The sequence below is a fragment of the Micromys minutus genome (assembly GCF_963924665.1).
Source record: "Micromys minutus genome assembly, chromosome: 29".
NCBI lineage: Eukaryota > Metazoa > Chordata > Mammalia > Rodentia > Muridae > Micromys > Micromys minutus.
In genome coordinates this window covers 23,004,819-23,030,370 of record NC_137964.1, presented here as the reverse complement: position 1 = coordinate 23,030,370, position 25,552 = coordinate 23,004,819, and the positions used below count along the sequence as shown (strand labels likewise).

Genomic DNA, 25,552 nt, shown 5'->3' with positions numbered 1-25,552 from the left:
CCATCCTCCAAGTTTCTCTGGCTTCCCTCCTCTTGGAAGACCAGTTTGTCACTCGGCCTGGGCTGCTCTTTGTTGGAGCCTGTAGTTCACCCTCTCTGGTCCCCTCTGCTGTTGCTCTTGGGAAAGACTTGAGACGGACTTCTGAGTTGTTAGGCTGGAAATGTGTTTCACATTATCTATATGTCTTACCTGCTTATATTCTCTCTCTCCCTACTTCCCCTCTCTGTGTCTGCCTCTTTCTTTGTCTCTGTCTTTGTCCCTCTCTCTCTGTCCGTCCACCCGTTCATCCATCCATCTATCCATCCATCTATCTATCCATCCATCCTTTCTTCTCTCCCTTTCTCCCTCCAAGTTCTCACTATATAGCTCAGGCTAGCCTGGAGCTTGCCATGTAGACTAGGATGGCCTAGAGCTTACAAAGATCTGTTTCTGCCTCTCCCAATGGCTGGGATTAAAGTTGTGATATCTAGCTTTTTTTCTCCTCCTCTTCTTCTTCCTCCTCCTCCTCTTTCTGTTCCTCCTCCTCCCTCCTGCCCCCTCCCCCCAAAGCTAGAGATGACGTCTAGGCCTCATGAATGCTAGGCAAGCATTCTACCACTGGTCCACATCCCCAGCCCCTAATTAGTTTTGACTGAGGATATTCTTCAAGTTTAAGAAGTTATAGGCCTCTGGTTTTTCCTGTACAGGCACACTGTATGGGTTGCCAGTGGGGACTCCATCTTGCTTCAACAAGGCATGCAGGCTCTTTCTATATCTACCCACAGGTATCCACCCCCCATCTTCTATCCTAAAGGACTCTTTAAAATGTTTATTCTCAAATCTCTTTATTTATGTGTATTTATGTGTGTATATCTGACACGTGTGTGTGCCCCCATATCCCAGAAGAGGAGTATGAGTCCCTTGGAGCTGGAGTTGTAGGAGGTTGTGAACAGCCTGTCATGGGTACTGGATACTGAACTTGGATCCTGTAGAAGAGCAGCCAGTGCTCTTAAATGCTGAACCATCTCTCTAGCCCTCTGGAGGGTTAACAAATCATATTGTTAATTTTTAACAGACTCACACATGGGTATCATGCATTCTGATACTCCCCTTTACCTTCTCATGCCTTCCTCCTACCCCCATCACTCTCCACCCCAGTCTCTTTCAAAGATTCATGGCTTTTGGCTTTTGGCCCCATTTACTTTAACAGGGCTGTCTGTGTGGCCATTGGATTGGGTCTCTCCATTGGAACCCGGTGAGGTCACCAGTGGGCACACAACTGAAACCAATGACTCTCTCTCCCTCCTTTGCTAGTAGCATGTCATTCAGTGTGGAGCAGTGGGTCCCACAGTCCCTCTTCCATTCCTGCTTGGCCACTAATGGCCCCTTCTTGTGCAGAGGGCTGATGTTGCTTAGAAGACAGCATTTCACAGAGCTTCTCCCTGTCTCATGACTCTTGCATCCTTCCCTTGCTACCTTTCACAGTTTTCCTTACGCCTTAGAAGGGATGGATTCCACGTCCTAATTAGGGCTGAGCGTCCAGCTGTCACTCTCAGCATTCTGTGCATCCCCGAGTCATAGCTCACCACAAAGAGTCCATTCCCATTAAGGCTGAGAGGTATAATTGCCTATGGGTATAAATATATTTTCGCCAAGATGTTTTTGATGCTATGACAATTTAGCTAAACAATAGAAACCAGTCTTCTCCACTCCCTCCTATGAGTGGATCTCAAATTCAGTCAGAGAGAGTTTGGTGTCTGGAACTTTTAAACATTTGAGGGGTGAGCATGGTCTTTAGCCATACATGCATATCTTTGGTTGGATCCCCAGGAGGCATTGCCCTGGCCTTGGCTTTTGCATCTGTCTCTTTGTTTGGTTAAGTCATCTAGACCATTGCCTTTCCAGCCAAACAGCCTTCCGTATCTTCATCCAAAGGGATGGGCTACTTTCCTGCTGTAAGCTGCTACCCATCTTCTGTGCAAAGCTATCATTCAACGTGGAGGCACCTCCCTTTCAAGTAAGACCTCTCTACACAGCAGACCTCCATGAGTTCAGCTGAGTAGTGAGAGGGTGGTACCTGCATTAGGATGACTGACAGATGCTCTGGCAAACAGGAGACCTGCGTATTTCCTAGGCAGGCTTCACCAAAAGTATAACGACTTCTCATTATGGATCAAGAAAGAGCCATTTAAAAAATATTTATGTATGTATGTGTGAGTACACTGTTGCTGTCTTCAGACATGCCAGAAGAGAGCATCAGAGTCTATTACAGATGGTTGTGAGCCACTGTGTGGTTGCTGGGAATTGAACTCAGGACTCTGGAAGAGCAGTTAGGGTTCTTAACAACTGTGCCATCTCCCCAGCCCCCAGAAATAGCCATCTTAACTCTAATCTTTCATGAGCCAGATGGAAAAGAGCCCTGAAAATTTCCCATTGGGAGCTGGCCACCATGACCCCCAACTCTGAGGCAGATAAACCTCCTCATTAATAAGTACTTCCCACTCCCAATTAAATACTTCTCTTATCAGTAGAAGTTTCAAAAATGTATTGGTCAGGTTAGGCAGCCCATCCCTACCGAAGTCCTCTTATGTGCTCAGAAAAATCAAAGGGCTGAGGAGACAGTTCAGTGGCTGAGTGCTTGTGCAAGCTTGGAGACCAGAATTTTAATCTCTGGTGCCCACCTAAGAGGTTGGGTATGGTCACACATGTGACTCCCGTATCCCCAGTATCCCAGGAGTCTGGCTGGGATCTGCTGGATGCCAGTCTAAAGGCAACTTCAGTGGGAGATCCTGTCCTAGGGAGTAAGGTGAGGGGTGATAGAGTGTCCGCCACTGATCTCCACATGTGGATGCACATTACCCCTGTCACACATGTGCATACTCTCACGGAACAGGCAATTGAGTGCCATCAGTATCTAAGGAAGCCCCTCCTCCCCCCAGTGCATGCTGCTGTTGCTCGCCTATTGTGGTCATCCACGCTAGACCGTGAACTCCAAAAGGTCTTACTCTCTTGTGCTAGACAATACTCAGATATCTCCATGGATGGCGAATGAGTAAGCTTCAGGCCAGACCCCAGCCAAGATGCTACATTTTTTAGCCTCCAGGAGAACTACAGGCCAAGCACAGGCGCCAGCAAGTCTCCAGCTCTGTGTCTGCCTTCTTGAGCGTGCTGACCTTGGTGTTCTGAGACACACTTAACTTCAGAAGTTCGGCCACCACAGAAGCCTGCGTGTCTCCAATCACGTCTTCCCATTCTGAGCGGAGCAAGCATGGACTTGGTTTCCTGGCATCTTTTGTTAGGAGGAACCAGCCAGCCTCCTGCACAGGCAGCAGACACATTGTTGCCGTAAAGACTGAGCGGTGATTTTTTTTTTTTTTTGTGGGACCAGCTCTGCCCCCCCCCCCCCCACTTTGGAGGCTCAGATCCCAGCAGGGATTTGCTCTTTGTCTGGAGGCCAGGCCAGAGTTACATCCTTGAAACTGGGCTGGCTTTGTCTCAAACACAGTCAAGATCTTCCCTGCTGGTGGCAGGTGTGCAAGGGGACAGACAGGCTTTCTGCGACAGGAGTTCAGCTAGCCGCACGGGCCACCACACAGCTACTTGGGCACCTCATTAGTGTGGCCTGGCTTGGCTACCAGAGCAGATGGCACCTGCTGCTCTTTTGTTTCGGGGCAATTAGTGTTCTCCCTCCTCCGGGGCCCTGGTCTGGCTCTTACCCACATTCAGATCTCATCATAGCCTGTGCTTGGTTGTTTTTCCTTGGGGACATGCACCGGTGGCCGAAATGGATGAGGGGTGGGAACTGGGCCTGAGTCCCATGTAAGCTCTGGCCTCCTTCCCTGCAGTCCTAGGGACATCTCATCAAATATGCACACAGACGCCTTCCCTGTCCCAGGACGCCTCATTTTTGGACTCTGTAATTGGATCTACAAGTGGTCTTGAGAGACAATGAAGAAAAAAAAATCCAGGTTGTTACTAGTTTATTTCCTTGCCATTTCACATCCAAGTCTGGCATCTGTTGATACTGGGAACAAACCCTTCTCCCAGTCCCACTCTGGCAGGAGAGGAATGGGCCCCAGTTCAAGAGTCTTCCAGTAGACCATCAACAAAGGGCAAGGGAGACAGGTTATATGTATGAGGTTCTTTAGAGTTCGGATTGACTTAAGAATTTGAGTTTCATGGTGGTGGTGGTGGTAGTGGTGGTAGTGGTGGTTGGTGGTGGCACATGCCTTTAATCCCAGGACTCAGGAAGCAGAAACAGGTGTCTGAGTTCCAGGCCAGCCTGGTCTACAGAGAAATGCTGTCTTGAAAAACCAAAAAAGAAAAAAAAAAAGAAAAAAAAAAGAAAAAAGAAAAGAAAGAATTTCGAGGCAGCTGTAAATTAGCAGAAGAGGCTAAAAGGGAAGCTGGGTTGGAGTTGTTGATCCTAATTACTCAGTGGCAGGAGACGTCCTCTTGAGGGACGGCGCCTCCTGCAGGGAGATTTATGTGCTTTGGGTTGAGAGAGACTGACATAGCTTCCCATTGACTTTCTGCACAGATGATGTTTATTGAAAAGCCATCAGGTAGATAGAAGGTTAGCGGAACAGCGATCTGATTTCTGACCCAGGTGGCATGCAAAATGTCAACCTATTTTGAGACTTAACTCTGTTAAAGCTTAAGGTTAATAAGGTTAGAAGTGCTAATTGGACTTATTTTAGAATCTCACCGAATATAATCTCCATGACCTGTGCCTTATTCTGGGCACGTTTTCTGCTCAGGGGCTGTATCTGTCTTAAATACATAGGCAAGGTCATGCTGGGCTGCTCAACCTGGCCTCGAACCTGTAGTCTTCCTGTCCTCATCTCCTGAGGAGCTGCGATTGGCTTCGGCTTCCTCTCTTGTCTTATTATTATTATTATTATTATTATTATTATTATTATTATTATTATTATTAATTATTTGCTCTTTTCAGAGCTGAAATAATTCTTGACTTGAAAGCTGATGGGCATTGTTTGTGACATCCAATAGAAGGGTTTTTTTTTCCCCCTGTCCTCCATGTGAATGTACCCGTGTGTAGGTGCACATGCAGTGTGTGCATGTGTGTCTGGAGGAGAGACACCAGTGTCTTGTGTCTTTCTCAATTAGTCTCCACCTTAATTTCTGGTCAGCGTCTCTTACTGGCTCTGGAGCTCACTGATGAGTCGAGATCAGTTAATCACTGAGCTTCAGGGATCTCTTCCTAGTATCCTTATATGGAGGCATGCATACCATGTCTAGCTTTCTATATGAGTGCTTGGGGGAGTGAACTCAGTTTCTCACACTCACACTGCAAGCACTTTACCAACTTACCCCTCTTGCCAGCCCCATGTGATTCTTACGGTTGAATCAGGCCTCCCGGTACCTGCACCATGTGAGAGCTATCAAATCCAAGTACTAAGGTGGCAGGACCACCCCTGCCCTGGCCCTTGACACCAGAGGGAAATGATGTAAGAAGCAGTAGTAGACCCTTGGAACAGGGACAGCACCTCCTAAGTTTTCTGTTTATGGTTTAGAGTATCAAGAAGGTTCCAATCTTGCTAACTTGAAGAACCCAAGGCCCAGTTTGGGGGTGAACACAACAAAATGAGCAAGGACTTAGAAAAAAGGGGCCCTCAGATTCCATAGATAATCTTTGCCCAAGTCTATGGGTGACCCTGGAACCATTGTATATTACAAAAACTCCAAGATGTTTGCATTAATTGCCCATCTAATAAAGAAGCAAAGGCAGGAATCTACCTAAACCCAGAGCTCTGTGATGTAACTGTCCACTGTGCCCAGATCACAGCCTAATATTATTTTATGCAAGAATCAAAAAGTGAGATGCATATGCCACAGGAAAATCAAGCAGTTGGGGTGGCATGCATGGGTCTTTGCTAGAGCACTTGCCCAGCATGCTTAAAGCCCTGGGTTCAAACCCAGTCCTAAGAAAGATATTAAAGTATAATAGTCACTGGGAATAGATATAATGAGACCAAGATTACAAAGAAACAAAAAAAAAGATTATAAAAATTAAAGAAAATATGTTTTCTGCAGGTGTGTATCCCTGGGATTCAGATGTTGGGCTAGGCATTGGTTTTGGCCTCCTGAGTAGTGTTGAGAAGTGTTGGGGTCTTCAAGAGTTGGAGCATAGGGGGAGGCCATAGGCCAGTGAAGTATAGCCCTTAGAGAAGATTGAATTAGTTGTCACGGGACACCGGTTAGTTCGTACTAGAAAACAGCTACTTCTTCTTCTAGTACAAGCTTGACACCTTCGCACGTGATTATATGACCTTCCCTACACATGTACTCCAACCCCATGTCATGACACATGCCACGAGGTCATCACTGAGACCTGATCTTGCACTTTTGTCCTCCAAAATGTGAGTCCTCTTTCCATGACCCAGCCTTGTGTACTTTGTCATAGGAACAGAAAACAAATGGATAGAAACAGGAGCCAAGGAGAAATTATCAAAGAATGAAATTAAAATTCTAGTACTGAACTTTAGAATAGCTGATTAAAAAAGAACTGGATGGCTTACCAGATGATTCAAGATGATGGAAAAGATAGTCAGAAAACTTAAAGTGGAACTTATCTGATCCAAAGAACAGAAAAAACCTGAAAAAAGTGGATTGAGCCTCAGGGCGTTGTATGAGGACAGCAAGTCTTCTGTGTGAAATTGGGGTTGAAGGAGAGGAGGAGGGAAAGGGACTGGAAAAATCTTAATAGAAGTGATGGCTGCAAACTTCCCAACTTGGTGAAAGATGTGTGTGTTAGCTGTTTGTCAAGGCACACACAAGCACTTACACACACACACACACACACACACACACACACACACACACACACACACACGAATACATGTGCACTCAGAGGCATGCACACATGTACACACATGCACATGCATGCATATGCATGCATAGATACACTTTTATGACATAAAACTTACCATGAGGTAGAAGGACCCTACTATGTGTGTTGTGGGGAATGAGAGTATGTGAACATGTCATAATGGACCCTTTATTTTGTGTGCTAACTGAAAACAATAATCATGAAAAAGCAATACCTTCATTGTCTTGGGGTGTAGCTCAGTGGTAGAACTCCTGATTTGGTGGTGTGCATGAGGCCCTGAATCCAACCCTTTGCACTTTAAAGTAACAAAGCATGAATGTATGAATAGGTATGTGGGCTATGGATGGATGGGTAAGCAGATGGGTAGAAGAACAGATGAATGGATGTATAGTGAATGTATGAATGGATGGTAGACATGAATGGAGGTATGGTTAAAGGAGTGAATGGATGGATGGATGGATGGTAGATGGATGGATGGATGAATAGATATATGGATGGATGGATGGATGGTAGATGGGTGGATGGATGGATGAATAGATATATGGATAGATGAGTGGGTGGTTGGGTAGACAGTTGAATGAAGTGGCTGGATACATAAATAGATGCATTCACGCACGAACAAGCCATGAACTCTAGAGTACAGACACGTTGCCACTTCAGACATTCCCAGAATAGAGGGAAAGACTTTTGCAGAAAAAATTCTAAATGAGTTTACCATGCTGCTATGTGGTATGTGTGTGTGTGTGTGTGTGTGTGTGTGTGTGTGTGTACATGCATGTGCTGAAGAGACAAGTGGAAGAATGGGAAGTGAAGTTTAGAGGTGAAGTCTCATGGAGTCAGGAACAGGGGTTAAGGAAGTGTCCGAGGACGTGTCTTTAAAGGCCAAGCTTGACATTTGGATCCCAACTTACTTGGCCTTCAGTGTTTTGGAACAATCTTTTCTTGACTGAATACCTTAGCGTAGGCACTCGGGGAAGACAGAAGATCCTCACTCTCCAATATTCAAACCTTTTAGGTTTGAATAGAGTTGTGGGTTTTGTTGTGTCTTCATTCCTATACCATTATACTTCATCCTTACTCACACTCCTCCCCGATGCTCCCACCCTCCGGCCCCTCCCCACCTCCAGCTGCCAAGCCCCATCTTTGAAACAGCACCAGTGAGCGGATTCTGGCCTCATGAGGTCTAGCCTTTTGTCTGAGCTATGAGCATCTCTCCTTAAATTCTCCTCTAGGTGAATCTGAGCCCTTTCAGATCTTATATTCCCCAGGCCTGACCTTTGTAGGTCGGCCACGAAGGATGCTTGGCCATCTAATTGTTGCAGTCTCCTCGATGGACAGCTCAGCGTGGCCCTTCCTGCACGGTGTCACTCCCATCGCAGCAGGGAAAAGCACCAGGGCTGGGAATAAATTACCATTGATTGGTTTTGTGGCTGCCACCTGTGCCCTGGTGGCCAGGGTAGCCTGAAGGCCATTGGACTTACAGGTGCCCTCATGGCCACGAGGAAAGCCCCACAGATATCCAGCATGCATAGGGCATGACCTCAGGACCCCATTCTCATTAGCAGCAGCTGTCCCTTGGAGAGCCACCGAGACTGTTAAGTATTAGGGAAAAAAAAAATCCACATTTACAGAGGGTGTTTCTTGTTCAGCTACAGAGAAAGGAGCAGGCTTTACATAGGTTTCTGTTTCATGTAGAGGCAGGGATCCTTCCCACGTCCCCCCTTTCTCTCTGTCTCTCTATGTCTATGTCTTTGTCTGTCTGTCTCTCCTTAATTTTTCCCATCTGCATATGTACTTGGCAGAGGCCTGGGGACACTATGATCCCTCAATAACTATCGATCACAACCATACACAAGTGTTTGGAGCGTGTTTCCGGTGTAGCTCTGGAATTAGGCGTGGTGGGCCTGGGAAGCTCCACCTATGGCTGCATGACTACCTCTGCCAGGGTCTTACTGGGCATTGGGCATCAGGACTGCTGACCACATCAATACTGAGCATGCAGGAGAGTCACCCTTTCCTCTGCCTCAGCAGACAGAGCCAGGGGATTGATCCTGTCACCTGTCCCTCTATCAGTGAGGGGAAAGGAGGAGATTCCTTCAGTCAGAGACCTGGGGTTCTTAGACGCAGAAGAGACTGCTCATGGGCACTATTCATGTGAAAATGGCTGCCCCCCTGTGGTACCCCACAAAGCGCTAGATTGTGGTCAACTGAGAGTAGAAGAGTTGGGGGGGTCATTGGTGAAGGCACTCACTGTTCTTATGTCTTTGGGATTTTCGTATGTGTATATGTGTGCCTCTGTGCAGTATATGTGATGCAGTGCACCTGTATGTATGTGAGAGCATGTGTGCAGTGCACATGTATGTGTGTAAGAGCATGTGTGCGTTGCACATGTATGCGTGTGAGAGCATGTGTGCGGTGCACATGTATGTGTGTGAGAGCATGTGTGCGGTGCACATGTATGTGTGTGAGAGCATGTGTGCGGTGCACATGTATGTGTGTGAGAGCATGTGTGCGGTGCACATGTATGTGTGTGAGAGCATGTGTGCGGTGCACATGTCTGTGTGTGAGAGCATGTGTGCGGTGCACATGTCTGTGTGTGAGAGCATGTGTGCGGTGCACATGTATGTGTGTGAGAGCATGTGTGCAGTGCACATGTATGTGTGTGAGAGCATGTGTGCAGTGCACATGTCTGTGTGTGAGAGCATGTGTGCAGTGCACATGTATGTGTGTGAGAGCATGTGTGCAGTGCACATGTATGTGTGTGAGAGCATGTGTGCGGTGCACATGTATGTGAGAGCTTGTGTGCAGTGCACATGAGTGTGAAGGTCAGAAGACATCCTTAGGCATTGTTTCTCAGGCACCATCTACCTGTTCTTTTGAGACAGGGTCTCTCACTGGCCTAGGACTTGTTAATGACTCTGGATTTGCTGGCCAGGGAGCCCCAGGGATCCTTGTGTTTCTGTCTTCCCAGCACTGGGGTCATAGGCGTGTGCCACAATGCCCGGCTTTCCACGCAGGCATGAAGGATCAAACCCAGGTCCCCAGACATGCGCATGGCATGTCCCAGCTTTGCCAGCTTCCCCGTTCTTAGGAACTTTGTCTCTCGGAGACATACCCTTTCCTTAATAGGGTGGTGAAAATTGAAGTCAGCAAGGACAGAAGTCAGGTTCCCAGCTCAGCTCCCAGTCAAAGCCATGGATGTTTCTTCTGCCTCTTTAGGAGAGCTGATGGGATTAGAAGCTCCGTCTACCGCGCTGTTATCCTCCGTCTGTCATGTTCTCTCCCTTGTCAGTTAGCAGCCTGGGCTTGCCTTTTTCTCTGAAGAGAATCTAAATAGAAATAGGACCCACTGGGAAGTCCACTGTTTTATCTAACAATTTTTCTGCCAGGTCAGTAATAAAAAGGAACATGGTGGAGGGCGGGGTGGGGGGGAGAGCTGTTACTCCAGGAAGTTGTATGAAGACCTGGGAGAGAGTGGACTCAGCCATCATTTCCTGGAAGGGTTTGGGATGTTGTCAGATACTGATGGAAGGAAAAAAAATAATTGTGGCAATTGTCTTAGCTGTCTCCGGGCTTGTCATGGTGATGCTGATAAAATCAAATAAGCTGGAAGTGAGGTGACTTGTTAGTGTGGGAAACGGCCGGGCTCTGGCAGCCGAGGAGGTGGAGGTGTCCAAAGTGCTTGCTCATTACTGGGATTGATTGTCTCCAGCGCTGGGGAAACGCTGGTAAGCAGAAACAATGTCTCAGTGAGGGTCCTAGCATCCCTCTCCCGAGCTGGGGCAGTAGGGTAAGCTGGCTGCCTGGCTGCAGCTGATCCGAGAGGCAGATAAAGAAGTTAGGAAGACAACTGTTCCTGAAAAATGGTTTTAAGTTTGAAACAAAAGCTGAACAAACCCGATAAGAGGGATAGTGACTTTATTTTTTTTAAATAAAAAATTCATGTAAAATATGTCTTTTCTTTCCTTCTCCATTTCCTCCCAACTCCTTCCCTCTCTCCCTCCCCCCTCCTTCTCCTTCTTCTCTTTGTCTTTCTGTCTTTGTCTTTTGCACCTCCTCCATCTTGTCTGTCTCTATCTATCTCTCTGTCTTTCTGACTCTGACTTTCTCTCTGTCTCTCTGTCTCTATCTCTCTGACTCCCTCTTAGACTCTCTCTCTGTCTTCATCTCTCTGAACTCTTTCTATCTCTGTCTGTCTGTGTCTCTGTCTGTCTCTCTGTATGCCTCCCCATGCCCCAAGGTCTCACTCTGTTGCCCTTGGAACTCAGTCTGTAGCCTAGGCTGATTTTAAAACTCTCCCTCTTCTTGTCCCAGACTTTCAAGTCCCTGAATAACTGGTGCGAGCCATCTTAAAGTTCGCAGTTCAGTGGTCTTTATTCTATTTGTAAAGATCTGGAACCATCAACATTTACAGTTTGGGGGGATTTTTAATCAGACTAAGGGAAACTAACTACCCATTGGCAGTCAGTTCCCATCCTCTACCTGGCCTGATGCTTGCCAACCCTTTTCCTGCTGCTTGCCCGGGTAGATTTACCTGCTGTGGACACATCAAGCGTCAGACTCATGCCACATGTGGCCTTTTGAATGGGAGTCTGGGCATCAAATATGCATCCTGGTTCAGCCTTGCTCAGCAAACCATCCCTCCATCGTGAGCTCATGGTGGAGCTGTTTGTTCCCAGCATCTGCGGCATAGTCCCTTGGGGCTCACTTAGCGTGTGTTCCTCTGAGGCCCGCAAACTGCTGGCTATTCTCTGACTCATTGGTTTGTCTGATAGACAATGAATACTCAATGTCTCGGGCAGTGTTCTGGGGACACATTAGCAGGAAAAACAGGTAAAAAAAAAAAAAAAAAAACCTTGCTTTTGTGATGCTTATGTGCCTCTGAGTATATTTCTGTCTATGACAGTCGACACGATCAATAAATAATGGTATGTCAGAAACAAAAATTAAGGAGCAGCCAGATTCGGAGAAGGGCAAGAGAGCTGCAGAGATGAAGCTGGGCTGTGATGAGACCTCACCAAGCAGATGGCGTTGAACAATGGCTGTTCTTTTTTGTGCAGCAACTTGTGTTCATGTTGATGCTTGGGACATGGTTTTCCATTATTTTTTGGGGGGGGGGTGAGGGAAGAAGCTTAAAATAGGATCACTCATTTATTCAACAAATGATTTCAGAGGGTACGCTTGGCTCCCAGCTACATTTTAGGGCTTGGCTCAAACGTCAACTCCTCACGAGCCCTTGCCTTCCAAACCTCTGGTGTTTCCCATTGTGGTTCCTAGTCTCAAAAAGTTAACGTGACTGCTATACATTGTCATCTCTCAGTGTTTAAAAACTGAAAAAAATTATTTCCCAAAAGCTTCACGCGTGTATGCAATGCGTCTTGATTATTATATCTATCCCTTACTGTGCCTCTAGCTCTCCCCAGGGCCCCATAGGTCATTTCTCTCTGCTTTTCACAGGGGATGGGATGCTACCAGCGGCTCTGAGCTTCCTACACTGACCTCTGCACAATGACAGGCTGGAACCTGTTAAACCATTTCCCCCTCATTTTCCCAGTGTGTTTTCTATCCCAGAGAGAAGTGAGACCAGGAGTGTGGCCGAGCTTGTTGATTATGTTGTCATCAGAGCAGAGGCAGTACAGTTCTTTGTCCTCAGGTGTGTGTGTGTGTGTGTGTGTGTGTGTGTGTGTGTGTGAGAGAGAGAGAGAGAGAGAGAGAGAGAGAGAGTGTAACAGTTGTCTATTGTGTGTGTGTGTGTGGCTAGAATAGCTGTCTATTGAAAAAAATGCCTGTATAAATGACAGGATGTCACCCCTTTATTTTTATTTCCCCCTCTTTCTCTCCCCTCCCCACCATACTTCACTATGGTTGTCCTTTCGAATCATATAGGAACTCATGTCTGGATGTGGTCCTCGGGGAAGAGCTGATGGTCCTTCCCATGACTCCTTTTCTCACATATGTTTGAGCATAACCCATACTGTGCACCTCAACCCTATCTTGGGAGTCTCTAGGGACTTAGGGATGGGGCTAGCCTGTACTACAGGGCAATGCTTCTCTTAGAGACGGGGCTTCAGGAAGAAAGCCTTTCTGCGAGGAGACTTGTGCTGCAGCCCGAGGTGCTGTATGCCCAAGCCTGCTCAGCACACACACATTGCTGCATGTTCCAGCCCCTGCCACATAGATTCACACTCTTGCACATGCCTACTCACACCTGTACCCACCCACCACATATACACACCTATACAAACCCACCTACACCCACAGCCCACACCCCCCCCCCCATGCATACACACTCCCAAACATGCCCACACACTCTTCTACAGGCCACACATGGGCACTTCATGGTCACTTGTTAGCTGCCTTATGCCCACCTCGTGTCTGGCACTCAGATGCTCCTTCCTCAGTAGCAGCCACCATCATCAAACCGAGGCTCAATGAGTGCTTCCCTCAGTTTTTCAAAGCTTATCAAGAATGGCACTGGTGCAGGTAAAATTAATAGTTATGAGCCAATTTCCATATAAATGAACTTATTAGAAAGTACCCCAGCTGCCTGAAGTAGATTTCTTTCTCGTTTGAGGGAAAAAAATGCTTAACAACAACAACAACAAAAGAAACCCCCAAAGCAAAGAAAACCCTCACAGCTGTGACTCCATTGTGACCACCTTCCCATCCATTACTGGTTGGGGGGCAGCCCCTGCATCTGGATCAACTCACAAGCTAGACAGTCAAGGAGTAACAGGGAAGAACACGGTTTAGAGGGCAACCATCATGTCTCATCTGATAGGACTGTCTTTTCTCCTTGCTCACCTCAGAGCTCGTACATGGCTTCAATAGGGATGGCACGTGGATCCTTCCTCATCGCACCATTTCTAGTTCCTCAAAGGTAGCTAGCATTATTCAATGCTGAGAAGATTCCAGCTTCCAGGATAGATTATCCCTTACAGGAGACCCATTGAGAAGTGTCATTTCACATCCACGTATGCCATCTTTGGAACCTCTAGCGATAGGAGGATAGCCTAGAGTTGAGTGTTCCTTGTGCCTTGTTTTATAGAAGTCATTGGGGTCAGGGAGCTGTCCATGGTAAGATTTCGATTGGTGAGGCAGCAGGCAGCAAGTTCTTCCCCCCCCCCAAATGTTTTCCTCACAGACCAAACACTGGGATACCAGACGCAGAACTCACCAGGCTCCATAAGGCAGGATAGGGGTCTTGAGCTCCTTTTAGTCCAAACAAATTCATCATCAGTGCAAGCTGGTCTGAGGGACTCAGGTTGTAGGGTGTTGGGGAATTAGCTTCCCTGCTGACATCCTCCTGGGATCCCAGTCAGGATAGATGCCGGAAGTTGGCAAGATTGCTCACAGGATAGGTTCCAATCACAGACCCATGCTGGTGGCTCTTTATTCTTCTCTGTCTTGGTAAACGATTTCTAGTGCAGTAGCTCAACTTAATTTTCTAAGAGCCCTCATGTGCAGGAGTGTGTATGTCTGTGTGGGGATGGGTACAGGTGTGAGTGAACATGTGCAGGCGTGTTTGTGTTATGAATTAAGGCAGTTAGGTGGTATTTATGTATATGATGTTTAATCTAATTTGGAGCCGATGGAAAGTCTAGCATAATCCTCCTGTCAGCCACGGTTTCTGTGATAATCCACGTAACCCATGTCATCGTTTCTAACCATTTATCTCATGTTGATCCCATAAGCCCACAAAACCATCATCACTCTGTAAATCCTGAAGAGTCTGAGCCAGGGACTCATGACTTTACAGAGGAGCCGTATAGATAGAACGCGATCTGTGCCTTCTTGAGTGGGGAATGGGGGGGGGGTGGGAAACCCGTATCAGAGACTTCTTGGCTTTCCCTGAGTGTGGCCTGATCGTTCGGTGGATGTGTGTGCAGGGCAGAAAGCTACGTGGGGCATGCCCAGAGAAGAAATGCAGCAAACCTGGGCTCTTGTACTCGTGTGTGTGTGTGTGTGTGTGTGTGTGTGTGTGTGTGTGTGTGTGTGTGAACTTGGCACAAGGTAGAGCCATCTAGGAAGGTGAAACCCCTAATGAGAAAATGCCCCCATAAGATTGGCATGGGCATTTTCTTGATTAATGGTTGATGTGGGAGGCCTAGCCCACTGTGTGCAGTGTTATTCCTGGGTGGGTGGTCCTGCAGTGTATTACAAAGCAGGCCTAGAAGGTTAGTAGGCAGCGTTCCTCCCTTAATCTCTGCTTCAGTTCCTGCCTCCAAGTTCCTGCATTGACTTCCTTCTGTGACAGACTGTGAACTGTCTGCTGAGATACTCCAACCCCAACCCATGTTGCATGTCACAGTGTTAGAAAACCAACTAAGACAGCCCCCTATGCAACAGAGAGCATCTTTTCTTTAGGGAAGGGTTGTACACCCACTCTGAGTTGCCGCCACCCATGGGTAGCTGTGTCAGCATACTGTGTCCTTTGTTTTCTGCAGAATCGCGTGCTTTGTCATTAAACCCTGCTGTGCCTCTGTTTTCCAGGGCAAACGGCTCCTTCTATGAGATTCTTCAAGTGGACTTTGGAGTTGATAACAGCAGCAGCCTGGCTGGGGCCCAGCAAATCACCTGGCAGGTAGAATATCCAGTGGAGGACTCCATGAGTGAACTCTTCGTCTCTGAGATCTTCATCAGCCAGACGACCTTTGTGGGTATCGTCCCTCTCACCATGGTAAGGAACCAGGGCTCGTGAAGATGGGCCATGACGGGAACTTCCTTTGAGTATCTTGTTTGCTTGTTTTCTCTCCTCTTCATCTTTAGGGATGTGTGGGTGTCCCTGAGCGTACATATGTGTAGAGGCTCTAAAGCTTATTTATATCAGGAATCATCCCCTAAAACTCTTCCTTCATTGTATGCACCCAGCTAGAGTACTTCAGTCACACACAGAGCTTGTCAATAATGTCCAGTCTCTTGAGCCAACCTGCTCTGGGAAATCCTGCTTCTGTCTTCCCCGGCTAGAATGCCATATTGGCTACCTTATCCACCAGGTATTTGGGGGATCCGAACTCTAGTTCACATGCTTGCATGGCAAGTGCTTTGACCACTGAGTTTCTCCTTTGAATAATTCTATCACTCAAAGAAACATGAGGTGCCTTTAAGCCCTTGAACACCTGGTGTACACTATTTGAACAAGGGAAACACACTGAAGTGGTGTTTTCTTTACCTGCTTTCCACGAGGGTTCCTGGGAAGCCGTTTAGGGTTCACTGTACGAATCTCCTTTCGTTTGTGGTGTTGCCGAGTGGCCCCTGGGGACCTCTTGTCTTTTATTGTCTCTGTCTGTTTCATATCAGGTCCAAGTGCTACACTTGGGGAAGATGGTTTCACTGAACTGTGTCATGACAGTGTGCTGAGGACAGAGACTCTAGATGCCCAGGAACTAGACCCTTGTCAGTTGGCCTGTCCTGAGAGTCCCCAGGTGGCCCTGGGGATTGGCAAAGTTTAAAACGCAGATGGACTGAAAGAGCCTTGTTGGGAGTTGTCTGGTTGAAGCTGGACAGAGTCCCAGAGCCCATTAAGCTGCCCACATGTCTGCCCCGTTGGCATGGCAGGGATGACATTTCTCCCCCCTGAGCTTGTCTGGGACTCTGTTCACCTTAGGCTCAGGAGCCACAGTTGAAACCAGGATCATGGGTAGAATTCCAGAACCTCCAAAGCATGGTGAGGGTGGGTGCACATTGAAAATGCTAAGTATTTTTGGATTCTCCTATACTGGACCCAAATGTGGGGGAACCCACATTCAGATATTCTGGGCCACCTGTGGCTAGCTGAACACATGATTCCATCTCAGCTTCCAGTCAACTTGGTTTTGAAGATTATTTTCATCGTAGTGACCCACAGGTGGCCCTATGGCAGGACATCACTTGTTAAGGGGCAACCTGAGTTCCAGGGGGAAGCAGGGTCTTCCTTCATCTTTCCCTGGGAACCTATTCTCCAGATCAACCTGCACGAGGCCGGCATGGCTGATCTTGTCTCGGGGCCCTTGTGATTTGCTCCATGTATAACTGATAACACATAATTGATATCACCCAATCCCCTACAAACTCTGAAGGCTGGGGTGGCATGCACCTCACTGTGTACAAAGGCAGGTGCCAGTTCCCAGCGGGAGCTATGGAGTGTCATGTGTCAGTGTCATGCATGGGACCAGGTCAGGACACCCGGGTTGGCTAAGTACAGTCCTCGGGCCAAATGCAGACTCATGTCTGTTTTAGCAAATAAAATATGGGAACACAAGCCCACTTAGGATGAATCACCTGAGGCCACTTGGGTGCTGCGATGAGGTTGTGTACAAGCAGGCAGGAATGCATCTCTGGCTTGAGTTTAATTTTAGCACCCCTTAATGAGTAGCAGTTGGAGATGAATCCTGAGAATGTGGCTGCTAAGAGGCTTTGGGGGGAAATCTCCTGTACCAGGGCTCATTTCCTAAGGAGGTCTTTACTGACATGATCCTACTCTCTTTGGCCAGTGGTTCCATGTCCTCTCTCATGATGGATAGGGATAGACTAAAACTGGGGGAGAAGGAGCTGGCCAAGCACAGATGAATAAAGACAGGGGAGAGCAAACCATGGCTGGCCAGAGAGCAGTCCTTTCTATCGCCTTTCTCTCATGGCCACTGCATGGTGGGACAGCATGTTTCCCATGCGGACAGGTATCATGCAGGCCATATGGGGCTTGTTTCTCTCCCTCATCTGTCTTCAGTGCCTCCTTCTAGAACATTTTGAGGCTCCTGCATCCCCTAGAGGTGCCAGTTTATATCCCATGCTTCCCGCTACACTGCGACTATTAGCATCTCTCCATGTGGCCGAGTTCCACTCGGGGACACTTCCTTGCTTTTGACTTTGCTTGCCGTTGGCTAGAAAGTGGAACAGCTGAATTTGTCATGTCTCGGTTCCCTATGCAGGGCTCAGGATGACTCCAGGATGTTGGGGGGAGGGATGGCTGAGCTTGCTCAGTAGAGTTTCCTAAAGATTTGGTGAGCTGTTCTGGGTGAAGTGTCTACACTCGTTAATATTAATATTGTTGTTTGCATCATTTTCAGGATGCTAGTTTTCATATACAGGGAGAGTGTGGTTCCCAGCTGGTGGTGCTGTTTCAGGACGCTATGGAGCCTTCAGGAGGTGGTGCCTCACTGGAGGAAGTAGGTTCTGGAAAGGGACGGCCTCGAGGTGTATATCGCTGCCCTGCTTCCTGTCCCTGTGTGCTGAGATGTGAGGTTTGCTCTTCTGCTAGCACACAGTCTGGCACACACATTTCCCTACATTCTCTGCCATGATGGATGCTATCCCTTTAAGCTGTGAGCCGGAATGAGTCCCTCTCCTTTCAACCCACTCTTTCCAGTTACTTTATCACAGTGGTGAGTGAAGAGCCTGTGGTCAAAGGCTAACTGACTGTTATGTGTGGGATTTTTCTGGGGAGACTCAACACACGGGGTTCCTTACTCAAGATGGGGGACCCACAATAGACAAAATCCATGATTACATCAACATCTAACATAAGGGAACTGTTTCTATGATGCCTACTAATATTCTTCCCCTCTGAAACCTTGACTGGACCTGTGTAGTCTACATTGTTCTCAGTACTACTGTGTTTCATGCCTCTACTAGGATGGCCCCCTAGGCTCTGATGAAATCATTCAACCACATTCTAGTCCAAACTCCCAAAACTTCCACATTTCTCCAACGAACAGCATGGTCAGGCCCAACACAGCAATACCCAACTACTGATACCAACTTCTGTCTTTCGTACTGTTCTTTGCTCTGAAGAGACACCATGACTGAGGGGAGAGGGGAGAGGGGAGAGGGGAGAGGGGAGAGGGGATAGGGGAGAGGGGAGAGGGGAGAGGGGAGAGAGAGGAGAGAGAGAGAGAGAGAGAGAGAGAGAGAGAGAGAGAGAGAGAGAGAGAGAGAGAGAGAGAGAGAGAGAGAATATGAATGAATGAATGAGAGAAAGAGAGAGACCCGACTACTATGGCCTTTTGAAACCTCAAACCTGTTCCCCAGAGACAAACCTCCTCCAACAAGGTCATAACCTCCCAATCCTTCTCAAACAATTCCACTAACTGGGGACCAAGCCTTCAAACATATGACCCTGTGGGAGACATTCTCATTAAAGCCACCAAAGGAACCAATAACTATATTGGGGTTACTAACAGGGGTGTGGGTTAGGGATTACTTATCAGAGCACGATGATTCAAAAGCAATCAGGTCACTGAAAATAAAAGCTAGTGACAACTCAAGGAATCTGCAACCCTGGAGCTCTGTATGCAGGACTAAACTAGCCAGCTGGATAGTTCCAAGTTTTCCCCAGGCAGCTCAATAGGCCTCTTGCAAGTGTTGACTGTTTCTGGGAGGAGTCCTGAATCTTTTGCTTCCAGTTTTTTCCAGACATGGGACTTTTGGTTGCTTCCCGAGTCTCAAGAGCCTCCTGGACCTTTCTGGAGTTTACAACATGTAGGGAGCCAGGCACAGCCACAGGATGGCTGGGAATTTAGTGTGCACCAAGATTCATCTACTGTCAAGGAAAGTCAAGGAAGACTTGGGGGTGCAGTCTATATGATGCTTAAAGGTGATTGATGTTGATGAGGAAGACAAGAAGTTCTTCAAGGCTGAGGAGCAAGCTGTTTGGGGAGCATAGCAGGCGGATGCGTGTGTGAAAGTCCAGGGCTGCAGATGAGATGGCACAGCTGCCTTTTAAGCACAGGGAAGGTGAGGGTCATGAAGAAGGCAGCCATGTTGGGTTTATCCGTATGCTGTGATGTCAGAACTCTGATCCAGCGCCATCATTTATTTGTCTAGTTTATTGGATCACAATAAATTCATCAACCAACAAGTTTTTACCAGAGTTTTGTTCGGTTTTTTGTATTCTTCCTCTCCTGGAAGGTTATTGCCTTATAAAAGGGCCTGGGATAAAGTCTATTCTGTCCCTTAGCCTTTCAGCCTTTCTGTCATGTGAAGATTTTCTCTAGAGGACATGGCCACAAGGCACCATCTAAGAGATAGAGACCAGACCTTCACAGATGCCAACCCCAATATTAACCTGATCTCACTTTCATGAAGTAGAATGAAATTTCTACTCTTTAAAAGGTGTCTAGCCTCAGGGATTTTGCTACAACGGCACACATGGACCAAGACACCTGTAGTATGCTGAGGCTTATAGTATGCCATGTTAGGGCAGATTTATCAATTATAAATATCAATTTATATAGCAGGGTTGCTCTTGTCATCAAGAAGATTAACAAGTGCCTTCTCACTTCCGACCCTCATGGTAGCTATTTTCTGTGTGTGCCTGTTTGGATCACTGTTCAGTGATGGATTCAGAGACTCACTGAGAGAGTTCTGTGATCATCTAGCTGTGTCTGCCATACGTGGAATAGGAATGGAGACAATGCCTGCCATGTCTAGTCTTTCCATCTAGCCAATACATTGGGACATTGTAGGGAAGTCTTCCCACTGCCTGCCTCCCAACTTCTTTGCTAACAGGGTCTCAGCATAGTCTTTACCTTTTCTTTGATTGGTTCCCCCTGCCACCCCCAGCTCAGGGTAATATGTGGATGAACTCAGTCCATCAGTGGGTGTCATCTATTTGCTGATCATTGTACTGACTATCTTATGGCATTGTTCTGACTACTAACTGCCCCCAGGGAAAGTCTGCTGAGGAGTTGAAAGAAGGTAGGGTACAAGTCATGTTCTGACCTTCTGTTCCTGGTACAGTGCTATGAAGGATGAAAATATTGTCCCTTGAGAGGAACTGCAGGTCTTTTGGGATAATAGAGCAGAAATAGAGACCCTGGTGTCACCAGCTCCAGACAACTGATTAGGAATCTTCCAGCCCCAGACACCTTGATTTGGGAACTATAAATGCCCCACTTTAAATTGGCCACAGGCTGCAGAGAAGGGCTCCCGTGGAGCTCATTCATGGTCCCATATCTCGTCTCCCAACCTAGTTTTCACTCTTCACACACAGGCATAGAGAAACAGAGATCCCCTCCTCTTGCTCCCAGGACCCGGCTGCATGCTCATCTCTCAGTGCAGGGATGTGAGGAGGTGTTTTTGGCTTTGTCTATGACAGGGTGAACAGCCAGTGGCTTCTGCCACCAATGGATTCTCGTGTTCAACCTTCCCAAAACCCTCTGAAAAGGTGTGTTATCTGGGGCTTTAATTCAGGCTTATTCAAGAGAGCTGCTGCCAAAAGTCTGTGATCCTGCATTGGGTAAGATACTGTGAAAACCCATTGGTCGTGTTTGGCTTCCCGTTAGGTAAATATACAGCTTTGGAGGTGTCAGTGAGAGAGCTAAGACCCCAGGTGGGGAAGCCAGCATGTGGCTGGTGTAATAGTTCAGTGAAACAATTTTATCAAGGGCAGTGGCTGTGATAATTTACTCATTAATTTTCCATCTGTCCATCTGTGTGTCCTCCGTCCATCTGTCCACCCATCCACCCACCCATCCATCCATCCATCCATCCATCCATCCATCCATCCATCCACTCATTTACTCCTATTGATCCATCTATAAATTCATCTATTCACTCATTTATCCATTCATCTCTCTTTTGATCCATCAGTTGATTGATATATTTATTCCTCCATTGGACCATCTGTATCTCCATTGATTCATTCCTCCCTCTACAGATGCAGTCATCATTTTATCTGTTGATCCATCCACCCTCATATCCTTCCACTTGTCCATTTGCCCACCCCCGCCCACCTCTCCATCTATTCATTCGTCCACTGATCTATCATTCTCCAATTATCTCTCCATAAATCTACCCTTTGTTACAGCTCTTCTTCCATTGAACCATTATCCATCCATCCATTGATTCATCTAATCATTTCCTTTATGAATCTTATCGATCCATCCATCTACCTATTCACTGTCTATCTACCTGTAGGCCAACCCATCTATTGATCTTTCCATCAACCCATTCATGTATCCATCTGTCTATCCATCCATTGGTCCATCCATCTATTCCTCACTCAGTTGATTGATCTACCCACTCATTTACCTCCATGCAGCAAACACTTGTACAGCATACACTGCGCACTAAATCTGTTGCTCTCTGATAAATAGAGAGGAAATGGAGCAGATGGGAATTTTGAGTTGCATTCAGTAGGTCCTGGAGACCATTTTGTCTAACATCATCACATCTAGAAGATCAGCACAGTTGGTCCCAAGCTGCAGAAATCTCTCCAAGCGGTCACACACAGAGAGGGTCACAGCCTTGGACACTGACACTACCTTCTGTAGTAATTATTGCTTTCTGCCTCCTCCATGGGTGAGGAATGCTCACAAATGTGCCCGTTTCTCTTCCTGTTTTTTCTTTTATACCTTTCTGAATGCACACACTTCCTCATTTGCTTCCACACTGTTCCCCGCTTTGGGTTTTTCTGTTCAGCTACTGAGCCTTGAGCATGGAGATTTGTTCCTGTGTGTGGAGTTCAAGGCAGCACCCCACCATTCAACTCCAGTCTTTAAAACTAAAAAGCTCCAGTTCTGCACATGTAGATAAAAAACACATTATCTTTCAAAAAGGTTAGAATAAAAAAAAAAAAAAAAAAAAAGAACACACTTGGCGAGTTTCTAGGCAACTGGAACCACAGGCTGAGCACAGGCTGGGAGGAGATAATCAGCCTCCCTTTCAGTCACGCTGGCTGAACCCTTCCAACACGGCCTGGGCACAAATGCCTCTTTCTTTCCAATGGCATTTGGGTGCTGGCAGTGCCAAGCGCCATCCCAGAGGATGGTTATGAATAAGGCAGGCAGGGTCCTGGCTCCTCAGCCTGACAGTCTACAGATTCAGACAACCCTTCATTTAGGAAGTGAGGAATGTCCAGGAGACTCAGGTGAGCAAGACGGAGACTGGGGGCAGGCTAGGAAGCTCTGGAGTGATGGGAAAGGAGCCCTCCCAAGGGCTTAGCATTTGCTTTGAGAACTAAATGAAAAAGAAAGAGCCAGCCTTAGCAAGCCGTGGAGGAAGAACATTCCAGGCAGAGGGAACAGTACACGTCTTCAGGCAGAATTTAAGTAGGACAAAGAAGGCTAGTCAGCTGCAGTGTGGAGGGCAGCCAGAGAGGGCTGAGGGACTGAGAGACTGTAGGAGGAGGGCAGGAAAGGGGCTTTGGGTGTTGGTTGACATTGGCTCCCAGCTCGGGGGGCTTCTTTTATCAGTTTCCTCTTGCTGCAGTGACCAATGACCTCCAGTAGAGTGGCTTTCACAATAAGAACTGACTTGCAGTCCTGGAAGTCAGAAATGGTCCTTACACAATAAGATCAATCAGTCTTGGCAGGGCTGAGTTCTTTCTGGGAGTTTTCTTGTTTTGTTTTTTGGAGTGGGGGGGGGGAGGTTGCAGAGAACCTCACCCAGGGTGTGCTTTCTGGCTCACAGAGATTCCCAGCATTCCCTTGGTTGTGCCCTCTCCCCCCTTTACTAACAGCATTTTTTTTCTATGCCATTTCTGAGACTGGTCCTCCAGTGTCTCTCCTGTGAGGACCTCTTGCTCACATTTACATTACCTGAATGATATGAGGTCAACTCCTTACCTCTGCAACCTGACTTAGTTGCATCACCAAAGATCCCTTCTGCATGTCCTGAGATTAAGGCGTAAGGCATCTTTGGAGGAGGAAAAATGTTTTATTCTTTTGACTTCAGTGATTTGGACTGTCACCTCATTAGACCCACTTCACAACCTGCAGGAGACAGGGGTGGCAGCACCTGTGCTCTGAGCTTGGGGCTTAGAACCGGTACAGTCCAGTCCACACCACCACTGACTGCAGGGAATGAGGTCCTGGGTACCAAGTTTTACAGGCTCCCATGGCTCACCCTGGACTCGGCTGCAAAGTAGCAGTGTGGGGCTGCACTCTGCCTAGCCAAGACAACAGCTGCTCACATTGTCCTTTGTGACTTTCTTGAACCATGACATCCTAATCCTTATTAGATATTTTGTATGTCTCTTTCCCTAAACCAGGCAGGTCTGTGACACCGCGGGAGACCACGCCCACTGCCCGAAGCTGGTGCCTAAAATGAGCTGCAGGCAGGCCTGTGTTCTAGGTTCTCCTACCTTGGGCAGAGCAGAGTCTCTGCACACGGCAGCGCACAGTGGCAGACCCCCCACCCCCACCCCCGTCGAACCTGCACTCACTCACCTGATTGATCTAAGAGTCTGGAAGCTGAAATGAGCAGTTTTTAGTTGTCCGGAATAGTGTGTGTTCGGTGAAGACCCTTTGAAAGTGGATACAAACAGAAGGCATATGCTTACAAGTGCTGCGCTCCTTGTGGACACGCAGAGTAGGTGCCACTTATACAGCACAGTCACGGCAGGGCACGTTCCCAGCGCATGACACCGGTGAGATTTGGAAGCATCCCCCTCTTAACCATAGAAGCCCCACAACTAGGCCAAGGTGTCACTCCATCCTGGCGTACACTGAATATACAACCACCCGAGAGTATTGCTTTGGAGAGGGTAACTGCTGCCACTCGGGAACAATGGCAAAAGCCCATCATGATGTTTGGTGGAGTCCCCGTGTCTTCCCGAGAAAGCGTTTGCCAGCGTGTAATTCCTGAAGGTAAAAGAGTGGGGGGAAAAAAACCCAAAACCAAAAATCCTCAAACCTGAGCTAGCTAAGCAAGCTCTGGGGACAAGCCAGGTTGTCAGTCAAAGGCACAAAACGGCAGAAGCCAGGCATTTCGATGGCAGAGACTCGGCAAGACAAATCTTTAAAGGCTCTGTCAATACCATTAATATTTATAACCTATCTCGTAGACACAGCCACCAAGCGCATCCTTCAAAGGCTTCTGCTCTGGGATTGTTCAGCTTTTTTGGGTGATGGGTCTTGAATCATGAAAACCAGAGCGATTATGTGCAGGATCACATCCCTGCCTCACACCCCCCGATAGGCAGCAAAAGAATCAGCAAACTGTGTTTTGAGACGATTCTCCCTGAGAAACAAAAAAGAAACCCCTGGCTGTTGACAGGTCAACGGGGTTGTTGATCACAGCTTGAACTGCGAATAGGTAAATTTTCCTATGAGAGCTCAGCTTCCCAGGCCTGATAGTCCTGTTGAGAAATAGCACAAAGCTGTTCACCAGCAAATGGCTTTGCCAGACTCTGCACTGGTCCAGGAGGGGAGAAATTCTCCCACCAGCGCGAGCTCGTGGAGATGTGTGTTGGGGCCGACGAGATGGCTCAGTTAATACCATGTTTGCATGCAAGCGTGAGGGCCTGAGTTCGGATCTCCCAGTGAACACAGATGGCCGGGTGTGGCAGTGCACCCTGCTTTAATCATAGAATAGAGGAACTAGAGAGAAGGGGGTCCCTGTCACTCACTAGCCAGAGAGGCTAGCAGAATCTGTGAGCCCTAGGTTTAGTGAGATACCCTGTCATGGTTTGAATGTGCTCGACCAAGGGAGAGGCACTATTTAGAGGTGTTGCCTTGTTGGAGTGGGTGTGTCACTGTGGGTGTGGGCTTTAAGACCCTCATCCTAGCTGCCTGGAAGTCAGAATTCTGTTAGCAGCCTTCAGATGAAGATGTAGAACTCTCAGCTCTGCCTGTATTATGTCTGCCTGGACACTGCCATGCTCCCTCCTTGATGATAATGGGCTGAACCTCTGAACCTGTAAGCCAGCCCCAGTTAAATGTTGTCCTTATAAGAGTTGCCTTGATCATGGTGTCTGTTCATAGCAATAAAACCAACTAAGACATACCTTCTTTCATAAATGTA

At 47.5% G+C, this 25,552-nt stretch overlaps 1 protein-coding gene across 2 annotated transcripts in view; it reads left to right on the top strand.

Moving 5' to 3' along the window:
- TMEM132B (transmembrane protein 132B) overlaps nt 1-25,552 on the top strand; it is a gene marked incomplete at both ends in the record, with an annotated part of 233,971 nt that overhangs the window by 142,842 nt on the left and 65,577 nt on the right. The window contains one exon of one of the 2 annotated variants that reach the window (XM_080940754.1): nt 15,323-15,509. In XM_080940754.1, coding sequence (XP_080796880.1) covers nt 15,323-15,509 — 187 coding nt within the window. The remainder of the gene's footprint in view (nt 1-15,322; nt 15,510-25,552) is intronic. The other variant, XM_080940755.1, reaches the window with a different exon arrangement.